The sequence below is a fragment of the Cornus florida genome, unplaced genomic scaffold (genome assembly GCF_030987335.1).
Source record: "Cornus florida cultivar Cherokee Brave unplaced genomic scaffold, ASM3098733v1 CherokeeBrave_3.0.0_Hap2_Chr11, whole genome shotgun sequence".
Classification (NCBI taxonomy): Eukaryota; Viridiplantae; Streptophyta; class Magnoliopsida; order Cornales; family Cornaceae; genus Cornus; species Cornus florida.
Window position 1 is genome coordinate 89435072 of NW_026775581.1, and position 17948 is coordinate 89453019.

The 17948-nt window shown below is 35.2% G+C and overlaps 2 protein-coding genes across 2 annotated transcripts; both read left to right on the top strand.

Moving 5' to 3' along the window:
• The first annotated feature begins 1644 nt into the window (after nucleotides 1-1644).
• Nucleotides 1645-11502, top strand: LOC132282300 (peroxisomal acyl-coenzyme A oxidase 1-like). The gene is made up of 14 exons (XM_059783918.1): nucleotides 1645-2010; nucleotides 2777-2885; nucleotides 3041-3102; nucleotides 3286-3495; nucleotides 3851-3938; nucleotides 4064-4226; nucleotides 4653-4851; nucleotides 6775-6972; nucleotides 8053-8184; nucleotides 9044-9164; nucleotides 9485-9595; nucleotides 10204-10273; nucleotides 10739-10922; nucleotides 11022-11502. The coding sequence occupies exons 1-14, from the start codon at nucleotides 1873-1875 to the stop codon at nucleotides 11229-11231; spliced, it is 1995 nt and encodes a 664-aa protein (XP_059639901.1). The 5' UTR covers nucleotides 1645-1872; the 3' UTR covers nucleotides 11232-11502.
• Nucleotides 11503-12923: 1421 nt separating this feature from the next.
• Nucleotides 12924-13931, top strand: LOC132281510 (uncharacterized). Its single transcript, XM_059783214.1, has 2 exons — nucleotides 12924-13624; nucleotides 13739-13931. The coding sequence occupies exons 1-2, from the start codon at nucleotides 12924-12926 to the stop codon at nucleotides 13929-13931; spliced, it is 894 nt and encodes a 297-aa protein (XP_059639197.1).
• The last annotated feature ends 4017 nt before the right edge of the window (nucleotides 13932-17948 follow it).

Here is a 17948-nt window from a genome sequence, read left to right on the forward strand (position 1 = left end):
GATTTGCCTTGACCCCTCACCAATTTACTAACGGGACTATATAGATGAAAATGTTGACCCTGCGGTACTAAAAAATATATATATATATATAATATTTCTAAATGTGTCACTTCAACATCACCATACTCTTGATTCTTGAATAGAGATTGTTTGTAGTATGTTTCAAAAAGCATTTTGTAGTATAGTTTTCAAATGAGGCTCGTGCATGTTGATTTGTATGTTTCAAATCATTTTGTTGTATGGTTGGTCAATGATCAATAAAAGAGTTTGTAACTCTTGTCAAGAAAACAATCAATTAATAATATTATCCTATTAAAATTATATACATATTTTTGCATCACAATAAACTATAAAAACTATATAATAAGTTGATTATGTAACTTATCGTTTTCTTTTTTAATTACTCATCCCATTTCAGAATAAAAATCATTAATTTCTAGAATTTCATGTTTTTTTAAGGAAATATATATTGTGTTTCTATACTAATTCATAAATCAAACTCCACGAGGTTTAAACAATTATAATATTAATACATTCAAATTTTTGCATATGTAAAATGATCCTCGACATCAAATCATGGGAGACCCACGTGAATGTGTATTGATTAATTATTTATTTTTTCCATTATTTGCTATTAAATGTTCCAAGGCACTTATTTTGAAACAGCCAAATAAAAATAAATACTGTATAATTTTTTTTTTGGGGATAACAACAACATCAACAAGAAGAAAAACCATATTTGCAAATACATTTATTTGGGTTGGTGGAATTACGTATTTGAAAATGCATTAAATATATGCTTCTTTTTAAAATTTTAAAACTAACCTACCAAAATTTAAATATGAGTAATTTCGTAATACCTTTGGCTCTCAGCTTACCTTAAAAAGAAAAGATAATGACTTAATTGTCCTTAAAAACACACATTCACACTCTACAATTATTCCAAAATAAGCTCTTAATGTTTAAGGAATGTATTTGATAAGATATTTAATTTTATCTTATACACTTGCAAGATATTTAATATATATATATATATAACCTCACAATTTGAAGGTTAAAAATTCCAATTCCTTTTAGACCATCATCTCTAAAGTATTCTCTAAAGAATTTTTTCTATAATTGTCTAATGCCTGTAAAATAAGGGACTATATGTGCCTGGTAATAAATTATAGAATAAACTAAAAAGTCTGATATCACAATCGCCTATAAAAAAATATATATATTTAATTTTCTTTACAAAAAAATAAATTACAATTGTTTTTAAAAGAATCTCACCCTTTCTAGTTATTTCAATAAAAAGAATTCTTACAGTCCATTTTCAAATGATTCTTATGTTATTTTATTTACTAAAAACATATAAAAGGAAAGTGCGACAATTACTTAAAAAAATCAAAATTTTTATATCAAAAATAAAATTGTTGAGACTTGAGATACAATTTTTTTTTTTTTTTTCTTCTGAAATATCCAAAAAGAAAAGTAACTACATGCATTTAGGAGGAGTAGTTAGAAGGGTGCAAGCAGACCAGTGACGAACTCGATCACGTGTCAAACGCGTCATGATCTTCGTTGCCCAAAAGATGACGCCAATCATTCATTTATGTCCATATACATATATATACATATATATATATATAGATATATAAGAAACTTTCTCGGGAAAGTGAAACAAAACTTTACGTTAAGGTTCTTATCCATCAGGATCTCTGCTTCTTTTCCATACTATTTACTGACCGTTAGCTCCACCAAGTCTATTGCAAGAGCTCGACCAAGAGTAATTGAAATCACACACATATTACATATATACATACACACGCATATACATACGCATATTTTGTGTGAATTAGGGTTTGTGTAAGTTCTTATCTGACAGAAATGGAGGGAATGGATCACCTAGCTGATGAAAGAAAGAGGACTCAATTTGATGTTCAATCTATGAAGATCGTTTGGGCTGGTTCTCGCCAGGCATTCGAAGTCTCTGATCGCATTTCCAAACTCGTCGCTAGCGATCCGGTCTCTCTCTCTCTCTCACACACACACACACAATCTTTCGACCCATGCCACCGGGCATTCCATATATATATGACAATGCTCTCGAAGCTAGTCTATTTGAACTGACTTCTTCATTTGCTTATATATTGACTCTGTCGTGGCTTTATTTGTAGATTGTGACAGTATGTCCCTTCAAATATATTTCTGAATTTCAGAAGTAATTAAAGATTTTTGATTGATCAATTGTAGGGATTTGTAATTTCTTTTTATTTATTTATTTTTTTTGGATGCAACTTTGGTAATTTATGTTTTGATATTTTTCTCTTCAGAGGGGGGTTTGTTTAGCTGTTTAGAATCATCTGATTTGGGGGCAATAAGAAATAGAAATACAGTTTTTTTTTTTTTTTTGGGACGAAAATTTGATCTTTAACCCATAATTGTAATTATTAGGAACTAAATCAATGGATATGGATTAACTGTTCAAGCAATCGGAGATCTGATTTGGGGGCGTTAGTGGGAACTCTACAGTCAGTTTTAGTTTGTAGCTTAGACAATCTCTCTATTGATCTTATTAACGTACAGACATGGGTATATAGATAATTGATAGGTGGATGAGTATTGTTTCCTGCTCATTTTGACATTTAGGGCTTACATGAAATTGTGATTGGTCACATTATTGGGGAAGGAATTTGCTCATTTTTCCCTTAAAACATTTTTTTTCGTGATCTTGTTTGGTACTTGCACTGGGTTTTCACACTTTTTATTTCTCTAATGTTGTGGGATTTAGGCCTTCCGGAAGGATGAGAGACCTATGCTTGCGAGAAAGGAGTTGTTTAAGAACACTCTCAGAAAAGCGGCATATGCATGGAAGCGGATCATCGAGCTTCGTCTTTCTGGTATTCTTCATCCAGGGTTGTTGTGTTAATGTCACTTAACCCTTCTTCTTTTTCTTTCTTTTTTAGTAGTGGAGTGACTTGTTTTATGTTTTGCAGTAGATAGTACATGATTGATTTATATAATTTGATTAGCTTTGCTGCTGTGATTATTACAGAAGAGGAAGCAGCCAAATTAAGGTTTTTTGTTGATGAACCTTCTTATACGGATCTTCATTGGGTAACTTTATTGTTTTTTATTGTTATTTTTTCATTTGTTTATATTAAGGTTCATTGGCACACTTGTTGGAGGATAACAACTGAGCCCAGAGTCGATGTTGTATTTCTAGGCATGAGAAATGATAAAACTTGTAGGCTCCTTATTTTGTGTTTCATCTTTTTTTTCTGTTTATTTTGTTTACAGGGAATGTTTGTACCTGCTATAAAAGGACAAGGCACCGAGGAACAGCAAAAGAAATGGTTGCCACTAGCATACAAGATGAAAATAATTGGCTGCTATGCGCAAACTGAACTTGGTCATGGCTCAAATGTTCAAGGCCTTGAAACCACTGCAACATTTGATCCCAAAACGGATGAGTTTATAATTCATACCCCTACATTGACTTCAAGCAAGGTGAGTAAAATGGTTAATCAGAGTGTTTATGTAAAAAATTATATATCCGTAAGATAATAACATTTTAAGGTATCAATCAGACAGAAAAGTCATTTTACTGTGTTTTACTTTGGGATATCATGTGGAAAAGACCACTAGAGCATTTCCCTTTTTATTTATTTATTTATTTATTTTTATATATGTATGTGCCTTGTGTTATCCGATATGCTGTCAGTTGATTATGTATAGCAGTTATCAGACTGGTAATTTGGATTATTTATCATGTTTGCTTATATTGTTATCTGCTTTATTTTTATGTCTCCTTGATTGAAGTATCTCTGATTGTATTATCATAATTCTTGCTTTTTATTAACAGTGGTGGCCTGGTGGACTTGGTAAAGTTTCCACACATGCTGTTGTATATGCACGCCTTATAACAGATGGCCAAGAACATGGAGTGCATGGTATGTACCTAGTCCATTGTTTAATATTATATTGTGAAAGATGGTCTCGTAATTCTGTCTAGATACTTAATTTTTCCCCAGCAAAACTAGTGGAATTTTATTCTTTGTAAATAAATAATTTATAGGTTTTATCGTCCAACTGCGGAATTTAGATGATCACTCACCTCTTCCGGGCATAACTATTGGTGATATTGGAATGAAATTTGGAAATGGTGCATACAACACCATGGACAATGGGGTTTTAAAATTCGATCACATACGTATTCCAAGGAATCAAATGTTGATGAGGTATGTTCATATTAGATTTTTTTGCATATGCCACTTAATCTTATGTTTCCATAAGCTGCAATAGGTTTTCTGAATTAACCATCTTGTTGAGGGTTGGAAGGTTAAAATTCAATATGGTACCTCAAAAAAAGAAGGGACAATTTAAGAGATTGAAATAAGTTACGTCAGTTTTCATGCCCAATTCTGTAAACTTCAAAGAAACTTTAAAAGTGGCAAGAATATAATTGATGTTAAATTTTGACACCTTTATTATTTTTGTATACAACTCTCAAATGGAAAAATATGATCTGAATTTATTATTTCGTCAACTCAGTGAAATACTCGATTCCTGCTAACAATTATATTTATAAGCATTCAGGATCGGACAGTGAAGTTTGTTTGTTTGTTTCCTTCTTTTTTCTTTTTTTTTTTTTTTTTTTTTATCAGGGTTTCACAGATTTCAAGAGAAGGGAAAATTTCACAATCTAATGTTCCCCGCCAGCTAGTTTATGGGACTATGGTGTATGTGCGACAAACAATTGTAGCTGATGCTTCATGTGCTTTGTCGAAGGCAGTTTGTATTGCCACGAGGTACAGTGCCGTTCGTAGGCAATTTGGCTCTCAGAATGGTGGGCCTGAGACCCAGGTATTCTAGAAAACCTCCATAATCATTCCACACAGGGATATAACTTGTTTCGATAATAAAATATGCTCTGAATTACTGCCTTTGCACCACCAAGTGCTTAGCGTGTTATTACCTTCTCCTTTCAAATGGGGGTGTGTAATTTACTTTCCAAAATAATAATAATAATAAAGAAAGAAAGAAAGAAAAGACTGCTTTTGCCTGCACTGTTGTAGATTTTACTTTCATACTCCAGTCTAGGGCCTTATTTGATGGAAAATCATTATAGAGGTGATTTTAGTTACCAACATGCTGATTGCAAGAGAAATACTCGTGGTGGATCAATCACTTCTTAGAATCTCCTTGGTTATATATGAACCGGTCCTGGGTTCTTGGGACCTGGGTTCTTTCACTCGTAGGGTCACTTACCCTCTATTTACAATTTTTGTTACTCTAATTTTTAGGTGAGGAATGTGCCTTTCGAAAATATCTTTTTCTTTATTACTCCATTGTTCTTTTCCTCTTCCTTTAAGACCTTAAACCTAGTTACAACCTCTGTTCTTCAAACCTCATTGAACCCTGTGCTGTTGTTTACTCAACTTCCCTCTTCATATGTAATCTGACGTTCCTTATAAACTTGATAACGAATTTGAATTTACTTCTCAAATTTATCAAAAGATTAGGGTACCATTCATCACCCTGTTATGTTTAGAATACCAAAAGATCTAGATATTTGCACCAAGTAATTCAATCTTGTGATAGAGATCATTTGTTTTACATTTTATGTGCGCACTACGTTAAATGTTGGGGGAAAGAGGGATGGGTAGGGAAAGTATATGAAGCTGATTGTGTAATTGGATCTGAAAGACTTGAAACTTGCACTGCTTACTCTATCCATTTTCATTCCTCTCCTCTGGAAACAAGTGGAAACCTTGACTTTCACAGTTTTCAATAGTTCGACTTGTGAATCATGAAATGTATATAAATTCTACAACAATCGAAGGATATGGTATAGTTTCTAAAGGTCCCACATCCATGTATATTCGTTCTTATATTAAAATGGATACTTTTAGTTATCATTGATGGATACTGATGGAACAATTTATGACATTGAGATGATGCCTCGAAATGGATTTTGTTCATAAACTAATAGGGTTTATAGTCTAGGCCAATGTTTTTTTAATCAGCTCACATATTTTCGCAGGGATCTTGAAACATGCCATGTTATAAAAACAGAGGGAACCTACCTGATGGACCTGATGCTTGTCACCTGGTTCATTTCATGGTCCCTACTAACTTCCAAATCATTTCTTTAAGCAAACACTTTCTATTTTGCGAAATTTATTTGGAGATGACCTATTATGGGTTTTCAAGCATTGGGGAAGTTCCCATACATAGACAGAAGGCCATTGCCTAATACCGGTCCCATCAATGTTAGATGTTGGGAGGGAATATTGGAGACAGACCTTGATACCTAACCTTGTTTGTTTGGTTTGTTTGCATTTTTTTTTTTTTTTTTAAAGTTTGGATGGGGGCCATCACATATGCTGAACTTCAAACAGTAAGCCTTGTTTGTTTGTTGAACTATTGAACACTAGTCTGGTTAGTATAACTTTGAATATTGAGGTTACTTTAATCTGTAGAAAATATGGGAGATATAGAACACATATATGTTTGTGTTCCAGTTTCACAAGTAAATTTATTATTTTCTAGTACTTATTTTGTCATTGTGACATCACGGTTTGATCTAAATGGACTCCGCCTTTATATCATTGACCCTTAACCCAGGCCCTTTTCCAGTTAAGTGAACAGTCCAGATCACGATACATTGGCCTTGGTATGATTGTGTTCTATACTTTTTGTGCTTCTGGTGAATTATAGAAATTAATTCTCTCATTAAACTTGAAGAAGATGTGGTTTATTCTTTGCTATTTTCTTGGTCTTCAGGTGATTGATTACAAAACTCAGCAAAGTAGGCTCTTCCCTTTGCTGGCTTCTGCTTATGCTTTCAGATTTGTTGGTCAGTGGTTAAATTGGCTATATATGGATGTGACCCAAAGATTGCAAGCAAACGATTTCTCGACATTGCCTGAGGCTCATGCATGTACTGCAGGATTGAAGTCTCTGACCACTTCTGCTACTGCTGTAAGTAATAATTACTGATCATTATTATTATTTTGCTTGTCATATTTTGTTGAACTTTGTCACATTTCCTTTCTCTCTCTCTCTCTCTCTCTCTCTCACACACACACACACACACACACACACAAACACACATACTGACAGACATATGTTCGGTTCTAGACTGTACTATTGGGAAAAGCTAAATTTGTTAATATTCTTGTGACATGATGAAACACTTTGATTAGTATATTCAATTAGCCTTTCTTTTCTAGTCTGGAGAATAATAAATCACTAAGCATTTGCTTGTTATTCTTTTTTGACCTATGGATGTCAAATGGGGACAAGTTTATGTTTTCTTGATTTTTATTATCCATACTTTGATCTTTGATGTTTTGGTAAATCTAGTTGATTGCTTCTTATTCTCTCATGTGCTGAAACTAGAGGAGGAGTCGATACTAAATTGGAGGTTTGGAAGGAAGCTCTAGAATTATAAGATTTAAGATAGGTAGAAAGAAATTTGAATATATGGAGCGTAACTTTAGTAAATGTAGAAATACAAATGGGGATGTATTGATGTAATGAAGTTTGATTATCAAGAGATACAAAAAAGTTAACATCCTCCCACTTTGTTTTTCAGGAAGTTCATTTTTTCTCCTTGATTCAACTTTTCCTTTTAAAATATCAGTTGTGACCAATAGCTATAGACTTGTATTGATGCATGGGCAGTCTATTATTGTGCCTTGTATCTGACAAAATAGTAAATATGTAATTTATATCAAGGATATGTAATGTTTTCAATTTGGACCTATCCATTGAAGAGAGAGAGGGAACATATAATTAACTCATGCACTGTATCGTGTATTCTTCAAAAGGTATGACTATGCTATAATGCTAGTGAATACATCAATATTTTTTTACCTCCAAGGGCTGTAGCCAAGGGGTACTTCTCACCTTCCAAAGCAGAGGTCAAGAGTTCAAGTCCCCATAGGGGCAAAGTTGGTGTGAGTTTAAAAATAGGGTAAAAAATATATATCAATATTTTCTCAAACTTTTTGTTGCGTTGAATGCTTCTTAATTGAATACCACACACTTTCATTGCAGGATGGGATTGAAGAATGCCGTAAATTATGTGGTGGGCATGGTTACCTCTGTACCAGTGGGCTACCTGAATTATTTGCAGTATATGTTCCTGCCTGTACATATGAGGGGGATAACATTGTGCTTCTTCTACAGGTATGTCATTCGTGGCTATTAATATATAACCTTTTTTAATTTGCTTTTCTTATATACTTGCGTATGGTAGATTATTGAGATACAGACTGCTAATTTTACTCAACATGCTGCACTTGTGGTCATTTTTTTTTTTTTTGTCTGTGTTGTGTGTGTGTTTTATTTTGAGTAAGATTTGCCTCCTTTAAACAAAATTACTCCTGGAGACCTTTGGACTGCAATAGGTTGTTGATTAGATTGGACCAGTGGAATAGTTGTCTGTAAAGAGCTCCAAACTCGTCATATTATTGTTAATGATTTGTGCTACTTGTTTGGGCAAATTAAATTCTCTTCACTTTGCTTATTTTAATTTTAATTGTACAATTATCAGGTTGGACCTTGGTTTCAGAAATTGAAAAAATAAAGTTAACATATTTTTTTTTTTGACATTGATCACCTTGAAAATAAATTTTATTATAAAAAAGAAGGTACAAGTGGATATTTTTGGTTTTGGCTTAGAATTTGTTTGAGCTTTGGTTGATATAATCTAAATGTGGCCCAGCTTATGCTTATGCCTTATAACTTTATTATTGTGGCTTACCATTAATTCAAATAAATGTGAATAGTACTTCCACTTTAGCCTACTAGAAGATTTAAATGATACTGTAATTCACCTGTATCATTCCATCTTGTTGACTTGAATGTGTATATGTTAAGCTACATAATGGGTGGTGTGTACCAACTGAACATCCTAGTGCTAGTTTGGAGTTTAAACCAGAAACTTATTGACAGATAGGCTTGGCAACACACTATTTATGCAATTGCTTGTACCGCATTCTTTGCCTATAGTAGGCTGACATTCTTCCAAATATTCCTGCTGTAGGTTGCAAGGTTTCTCATGAAAACTGTTTCTCAGCTGGGATCTGGAAAAAAGCCTGTTGGGACGACAGCTTATATGGGACAAGTGGAACAATTGATGCAACGTCACTGTGATGTCCAAAATGGTATTATTTCCTCTTTCCTGGGTGCTGCTGTAATCTTTCCGATTGTGATTTTTTTTCATGTGTATAAAGGCTGAGAACATACATTGCTTGATACCACAATCTGGGCTTGGAAATTTACTTATAATCTTTGGCAGTCCTTATTGCTGCCTCAAGAATCTTTTCTGTTTAGGATTCATCATTATCTTACGGAATTATACGGAGTAATTCAGAACTAAATCAAGTCTAAGATAAACCTTATTGGTCAGTCTTCCAAGAATCTTGATGGCTGCTTGCACAGACATACATAGCTTAGTAATTTTTGCTTCTTTAACGACCTGCAGCTAAGGACTGGTTAAAGCCTAATGTAATACGGGAAGCATTTGAGGCAAGGTCTGCGAGGATGTCTGTTGCTTGTGCTCAAAATCTAAGCAAGTTTGATAATCAGGAAGAAGGTACTGCTCTTTATGCTTTGATTAATGTTGTGTGTTTTGACATCTTTCCATGTTCTTACTCTCCAAATTTTATTGAGCCTAATGGAGCAAGTGAGGAACATTGGATGGTGCACTGCCATCTTCTTTTAGGTTGAGACCACTAGCTGTTAAATTGAGCTGTATCTCCTGCTAGTCCGCATAAAGGAGAGTTGCAGGATCCCATTGATGGGGAGGCGGGTGTGTGTTGTACTAGTAAAAAAATTCGTATCTTGCTTGGTAAATTTGATATGCTTTACCGGCCTCTGGCCTAGTGTTATAACCTCCCCAGTCTCAAAGAGGGAGGGTGAGGGGTTTGAGCCTGGGCGTGGGCAAAAGTGTGTGTGAGTACTTATCTGATGGGGAAAAAAAAATGATATGCTTTCTGACCAATGATATTTGATAGGTTGTAGATAAATCATTAACAATTAAATTTACCAAGATGATACCCCTTAATGGTTACCACTTCTGGCATGCATGCTGTATGATGAGAATAAATTCTATCTAAAATTTCTATTGCAAGTTAATTCAGTTGGTATATATATATATGCTTCAAATAGATGTATTACCTACTAATTTTTACTCTCGATCAGGCTTTGCGGAACTCTCAGCTGATTTAGTGGAGGCAGCAGTTGCTCATTGTGAACTAATTGTTGTTTCCAAGTAAGCTTTTGTCTTCTCTTGCATTTGGCGCTCTTCTTGAGCATCGATAGTATACTCTTATGGCAGTAACAAAATTGATTGACATTAGTGACTCAATCTGTTAATGAGTCTTCAACAGCCTTGTGTTGCTGCATTCTGGTGGCAGTAACAAAATTCATTGACATTAGTGAGTCTTCAACGGCCTTGTGTGGATGCATTGAGTTGCTAATTGGACTGTTTCAATATCGTAATAGTGAAGGCAGAACTTTTTAAAATATTATTGCACTCGATGTTATTCCCATTCCCATTAAAATGGGGCCCTATTTACTAAGTATAATATGACAGTTCTTTATCTGGATAATAGTCGAGGTCACATCTCGATAAATTTTAGAGCTAGTGAATAAGCAGAGAAAATACAGCTAAAGCAAATCATCACTTGATCCATGTCTCAGCTTTCTCAGTCCAAGAAACACCCTTCTTTTTCAGGTTCATAGAGAAGTTACAACAAGACATTCCAGGAAAAGGGGTAAAACAACAGTTAGAGGTGCTCTGCAACATCTATGCCCTATCCCTACTTCACAAGCATCAGGGTGATTTCCTCTCCACGGGCTGCGTCACTCCTAAGCAGGCTTCCTTGGCAAATGATCAGCTCAGATCTTTGTATTCCCAGGTTTGTCCCAAATAATGATCTCCCTCTTCTTTCACTTGTGTGCTGGAAGTGCAACTGCCAATTCATCAATACTCACTTGAAATTCTTATTATGCATTAGGCTCGTCCAAACGCTATTGCTCTTGTGGATTCATTTAACTACACTGACCACTTCCTCGGTTCGATTCTCGGCCGGTACGACGGAAATGTGTATCCAAAATTATACGAGGCGGCGTGGAAAGATCCTTTAAATGACTCAGTTGTTCCTGATGGCTACCATGAATATATCCGGCCTCTGCTGAAGCAGCAACTCCGAAGTGCTAAACTCTGAAAAAAACACTCCACCATTGTTATACTTTGTAATGCTAATAAAGTCACCCCTACATGATGATGACTTCCAAAGTGAAGGTTGTTTGGACGTGGTAAATTAAGCCGTTATATTGACAATTTTATCCGCATGTCTTGTTATAGTGATTAGGTAATTTATGTTCTGAAACTCTTGCCGTCAGGCAGATTTAATCTGTTTAGACTTTATTGTCTATATTTGGATTTTCTGTCATGCACTTGGAATTAATAAATGAAAAGATGTTAGTCTTAATCTATATTTAATTGTTCCGACCATCGTCAACTGGCAAATTCTGTTTTCTCTGCGAGGAGAGAAAAATATGTTTTAGGAAAAGAAAAAAAAGGGGGTTTTTAACAAATGACATAATTGGTACTATAATCCCATAAGAATACATCATTTTTGTATTTTTAATTGTTCCGACCATGATCAACTCGCAAATTCTGTTTGCTCTGCGAGGAGAAGAGAAAAATGTGTTTTAGGAAAAGTACAAAAAAAATAAATAAATAACAAATGACATAATTCGGTTATTCTTCAACCCAGAGAATAAATTGGGTGAGTTATTCTTCAACCCAGAGAATAAATTGGGTGAGTCGGTTATATCACCCATCAAAATTAAACGTGCACACGGTTTGGATTGGACCGTTTGGAAATATTTTGGAACCAAATCATTCATAACGGTTTCATAAAAATCAGAATTGAACTGAACTGTGAAATCAATGAAACGAACCAAACAAAACCGTGAGAAAACGGTTTCGTTCGATTCGGTTCCACGATTCAAGGTTTTTATAATTCAATATATATATGTAAATTAAAAATATATATTGCATATAATATAATTTGTTATTATACATTATGATATATAGTTGAGTGGTTAAAAGACTACTCTTATTATTCTATTATTTATATAATACAAAATATATAAATTTGTATACTATTTATAAAATGGTTCCGGTTCGGTTCGATTTGATATTGTAGAATTTCAAGCCATAACCGAACCATTTATAAATGATTCCATGTTTTTGAAATCGTAACCAAACCGTAAAAATCCAAACCCAACCAAACTTACCAATTCGATTCGATTTAACCGGTTTTTTTACAACCCCTCATCAGAATACATCATTTCTGAGGGAAGGTTTTTATTTGGGGCGGACTTGAAAGAAATCACAACCCTTGTTAGCAAGCTGGTAGGCCAATGGGCCAACTTGATTTAATTGTTGTGATGTTTTTATTTATTTATTTATTTTTCTTCTTTTTCTTACTATTTCGTGATTGGTAAGCACTGAAGGCGCCAAAATGGATCACAATTGGCAAATGGCGCCAAAATGGATCGCAATTGGCAAATGACAAGAGACTGTAGAATTTAAATTACCAACGGGCTTTTACTGCACTTTCTCGCGCCAAAATATCACCTTATTTGGGATTCCAAAGAGTCACATAAAATGTCTAAATTCATTTGCATCCTCCGATTCCATGCCCCAAAATTTACACATGTGTCTGTTCAATTCAAGCTTTATTTCACTCTCTCTATATCTGTGAATCTATACACATATATATATATATATATATGTATGTATGTATGTAGTTATTCAACATTCCTTGGATGCACCACTTCACATTCCCATAACAAATCACTTCAATATTCTTTCAAAAGTGTGTTCAATTTCTTAGTCGCCAAACATGGCAGGAATAGGAAGCCTAGTCGATCTCTTGTTGTTCTACACACTTGAGAGAGTACTCTTCAATCGAATGGTTAGCCAAATGTGCAAGAACCCCCAATCGGTCAAGATGGCCATGTCCCTCTGGCTCATGCTAGAGGAAATTGGATACTATGACTTGACTCGAATGGTCAACTCATTTGATGACTCGACCATTGAAACCATTTTCAAAGAGTCCTTAGCTTGTCTTGAATGTATTCAACCAGATGCAGTAGAACCTACCGAATCAGATGACACACCGGTCTTCGTCAGCCTCTTCGACGAGCCCATGAGCCGGAGGTTCTTCTACTACAACCGCGAGTTCATGTATAGACGATATAATCATACAATGGACACGGTGTGTAACAAGATTTTTGGGGAGCGGAGTGCCATTGAAGTTTATGATCAGTGTAGTGCTGCTGAAGCAGTGGTCAGACCAGTTGGTGAGGGGACTAGTGGTGCAGCTGGGACGTTGTTGGCGGGTGGCTCTGGTGAAGAGTCGTGTTGCCGCGGTGGTGAGGCACCTAAGCAATCCACATTAAACCCTAATGCTAGTGATTTTGTTCCGGGACAAACTCGTGATGATACTAGGACGATGTTCTTGACCTTCTCCAGGGGCTTTCCATTAAGCCGCGAAGAAATCATCCACTTCTTCACTTCGTATGTGTACAATGTTGGTTCTTGGTTAATGATCAGGGAAAGACAATACTATTGTTTTTACATTAAATGGGTATTCAATATGCGTATATATGTGTGTAATGTAGTATGTTTATAATTTGTGAATTGTTGTGTTTGTAGGAGATGGGGGGATGTGGTTCAGGATGTGGTGGTGGAACAAGCCGGCGGAGGAGTGCCACCACTGTATGGGCGGATTATATTCAAGACGGCCATGATCATCCCAATCATCTTAAATGGACAAGCCAAGGCAAAGTTCTTGCTCGGACGAAAACATTTGTGGGCAAGGATTTATGTGCCACGTCATCAAAGATGAAATACCATCCTGGATGAAAATGGGAAACATTTTATCTTGTTCACATTTGATATATGAAGTTACAAGGTAAATTTTGAAATATGTGTAATCATTCGTAAACCACACATAACGTAGTAGACTACAAGATAAATTTTGAATATGTGCAATCATTTACAAATCATAGTAAAATTGATTGTTAATCTTTAGACATTCAATTATAGAACCATGATTCTCTTTTTTGTGCAAAAATTAATTTGTGATCTCAATGAATTTACAAGTTAAATATTGGAGTAGATTATTGTTTTGGTAGGTAAGTTCAAAGGAGGATAAAAGAAGGGCATTACTTACTGTGTTTGGAAGGGTCTTTTCTTGGTTTTGGTAACAAATAAATTTTGCAATTGAAACCTCTTATTTGTTTTAACAAAAGTGCAATTATTTTCTTTTGTACCTGGCTCTAAAATCGCATAAATAGGCACACAATTTCTTTTAAGACATAGGCCAAAAACATTCTTCATCTTCCTTCTCTCGGAACTAGCTCAGTGCACGATTTTTGTCATATGAGAAGAGTTAGATGCACGTAGTCTTATCTCTGCATACAGTCGTTGAGGTCATAATAAAATTACGTTATCATTCCATGCACCAAATCCCATCCTCATGATTCGTGATCGCTTATTCACTGAAATCGAATCGCAATTTACCAGAAATGAATGAGGAAAATGTTCCAAACCTATTCGAGGGTCCCGAACAAAACCTCTCCAAGTTTTTATGGTTTGACAGCAATCTTGACTGGAGGCTACTTAACAAGATTGTATGGGACTAACCAAATGCTGCAGAACTCATTGAATCATATAAGACATTCCAGAGTTTGTCAGCCATTTTTGGTGAGCTGTTGAAGTGTTGAACCTTCTGTGCTTCTTCTACGCCACGACTTCATGTGCAGGCATTTCAAGCATCATGTGTCCACCACTCCACCATAGGCCCTTGCTCTGACCGTCGAGGACAATGCTAGTCGTCACAGCATGATTCTGGTGCAGATGGTGAGAAATCGGGAGTCGTGATGACACCGGAACCTAATCAATTAATGCTAGTGAATTGGTTGTACTAGAAGAACAAACTCCATTGATAGGCTTGTTACGGTTTTTGTCAACATGTTTGATGAGCTGATGAACACCAGATTCTTCTACAAAAATCGCATTAACATATACGCACTACATAGTATGGACACAGTATGCAAAATGTAATTCCTAAAAACTATAGTTGATGGAATGCTCAGTGAGATCAATGGTTTTGTTTCTGTTTGTACATACATACGAGACCCATATTTTTATAAAACAAAGTATAAACGCTATAATGAGGTGCATCTCATTAGAACAGTATGAGAATTAGTACAACTATTAGAGTGAAGAGAACTCAAACTTTCCTTCTGTTTCTTTTAATTAAATTTGATCGAACTGAAACTTTATATTTGACTAGCTCGTGTGATTTTGTTTTTTAAAATATTTTGACGCAATTTTTTAATTTAAAAAGATCACGAGAGCAACGTGATAAGGTGATTCTTATATGCTTTTTCAAACTCTAAATGAGAGCTCATTGACAAAAATACAGAGCCTTCCTCAAGATGATAATAGTTGTAGAGAAAAAACCAATTTGGAGAATATTTTTTTGAGCCCACACCCAAAGTCGTGATTTGGGGGGCTGAAAGCCGACCCCCTAAACATGACAAAATGGTGTGGATCCTATAACACCACAAATGCAGTGAACCCACCCCGGCGGCCCTGTCTTGCTCTAATCAAATTTTCTATAACACCACAAATGCAGTGAACCCACCCCGGCCCTGTCTTGCTCTAACCAAATTTTCTTTAAAAAAATGATATGTAAGTTAAATTCCTCAGCCGAAGTACTTGCATCTAACATATGCAAGTTGTCATGTGACTTCGAGGTCAAGTATGAAGTCCTCTAGACCTGTGTATAGCGTAGTCCTAAAATTAATGAGTCCTGTGTCTTTCCCTTCCCCTACTCATGAAAATTGCCACAGTGAGATTTATTTTCAAGAAAAGTGAGCACTCAAGTTTAGACATCATTGTAATACGATGAGTTTTAGTATCATACAAATTAATTAGGGGTTTTTTATTTTTTTGGTCGTCGTCTTGTGGATGCTTTCGGATCACGTACTGATCATATCTGGGCCAATCTCCAATGAGGATATAGGAACACGAGATCTCTCTCCAATGAGGACTTTGGAACATGACAACACTCCAATTTTGATTAAGATGGGACAAGAAGTCTTCACTACCATTCGAAAATAACACATAAAAATATCCCCATACCTCTTAGCTAATTAATGTAAACATGTGACTCATATCCTGTGATAATAAACGACTACCATGTTATACATATTGGCCTCTATCATACTCAAATGTGTGAAATACATCGAATAATATTTTTGTTTTTTGTATAATAAGTTCAACAAGAAATCGAATATTTGGTCAGGTGGTCATGTCTGTCATGTTTGTATATTTTGGAAGTATTAAGGCCCTTGGATATTGATAAATACCTATATATTTTACTTTAGGATAATTTATACAAACTTACCCTATGATTTGTCATAATTACACGGACCTCCACTCTAATTTGAAAATTTATTCGGATCTCCCCTAACAATGAAATATCCTACACAGACCTCCCTTATGACCACGTTGCCATATGAAATTACTAAAGTACCCATCTGAAACTCTGGGCTTTTTGTGACGTCGGCGTATGCTTCAAGTACCAGTTACCCGGAGAAGATCTTGACATGTTGATATCGATCACCAATGATGATGATCTCGACCACATGATGCATGAGTACGATCGGTAGTATCAGGCGATGGCGAAACCGGTGAGGCTGAGGTTGTTTCTCTTCTAGGTGAATGTAATACCCCTAATTTAAAAGGATAGTCTCGGTATTTATTTTATTATTATTTTTGTTGTATTTTTGCATGATTATTTGGTTTAATTAATTTATTTAATTGTTTACCTGTGTGACGTGTATTTAATTGGTATCTATTTATTTGTTTAAATTGCATTTTATTTTATTTAATTGATTATTAAAGGTTTTAATTTAGGAAGTAATTTAGGAAGTATTTTAATTAACTATTTTTTTCACAATTGAGGGTTTAGTTTCTTTAGCCGACACAAGATTTAATTAAGTTCTATGGGCCGGTTAGGATTTAGTTAGGACTTTAATTAATTTAGGATTTTGGTATAACTCTATAAACATATGGGTATACGTCTGCCGAGGGTTTCTAAAACCCTATTCACCATATTCCCGTATACAGTAAAGAGAGAAGTTGAGAAAACAGAGCATCGTAACGGTCTGTCAAGGAGAATAACAGAGAGGACCAAGGGAGGTGTTTGGTGGATTAGATCAGAACCAGAGGAGGCTAGAAGGTAGTCAGTGGTTGCCGGAAAGCTTAGAACAACGGCGACAAGGTTCTGTTTATAAAACTGTACAGGCAAGTTCTTCTCTTTCTCCTTCCCTTCTGTGCACCTAGATAGTCTCTAGGGATTAACTAATTAGTAAATGAAACTTATGTGTTTAATGTATGCTTGTTGATGATTCGTTTCCATTGAATTCAAATCTGTTTACAGTTCATGTATTGTTGCTCCCAGTTCTGTTTATTAAAGCATATTAAAGTCTTTGAGATTTTAGTTACGATTCTTGCCTCTATCTTCTGTAAACAAACCCTGAGGATAGTAATGGGTTGATATAAGACTCCTAAGATCAGTTTGTGAAGAGAAACAGAGAGGTTGGAATAGAATTATAGTTTCAGTTTTGTTCCTAACGCGAGTTAGTTCGGTAGCAAATTTAATCTCTGTAATTGTTTTTAATTGTTGTTATCAAGCCATTGGGATGCTACTGGGTATTAATATGACACCTAAGTTTGGTTTTAAAAACTAACAGAGGGTTAGGAATAAGCCGGAGAAGGAGCACAAGAGCTGAAACGACGCACCGGGGACGAAGGCTCTCGGAGGAGGTGAGAGCCGGCTCCATGGAAG

Excerpts from the sequence above, each read along its gene's own strand:
- LOC132282300 (XM_059783918.1), top strand. The coding sequence starts at position 1,873 with ATGGAGGGAATGGATCACCTAGCTGATGAAAGAAAGAGGACTCAATTT. Across the intron at positions 2,011-2,776 it reads AACTCGTCGCTAGCGATCCG|GCCTTCCGGAAGGATGAGAG; the intron begins GTCTCTCTCTCT and ends TGTGGGATTTAG. Across the intron at positions 4,227-4,652 it reads AGGAATCAAATGTTGATGAG|GGTTTCACAGATTTCAAGAG; the intron begins GTATGTTCATAT and ends TTTTTTTATCAG.
- LOC132281510 (XM_059783214.1), top strand. The coding sequence starts at position 12,924 with ATGGCAGGAATAGGAAGCCTAGTCGATCTCTTGTTGTTCTACACACTT. Across the intron at positions 13,625-13,738 it reads GTGTACAATGTTGGTTCTTG|GAGATGGGGGGATGTGGTTC; the intron begins GTTAATGATCAG and ends TTGTGTTTGTAG.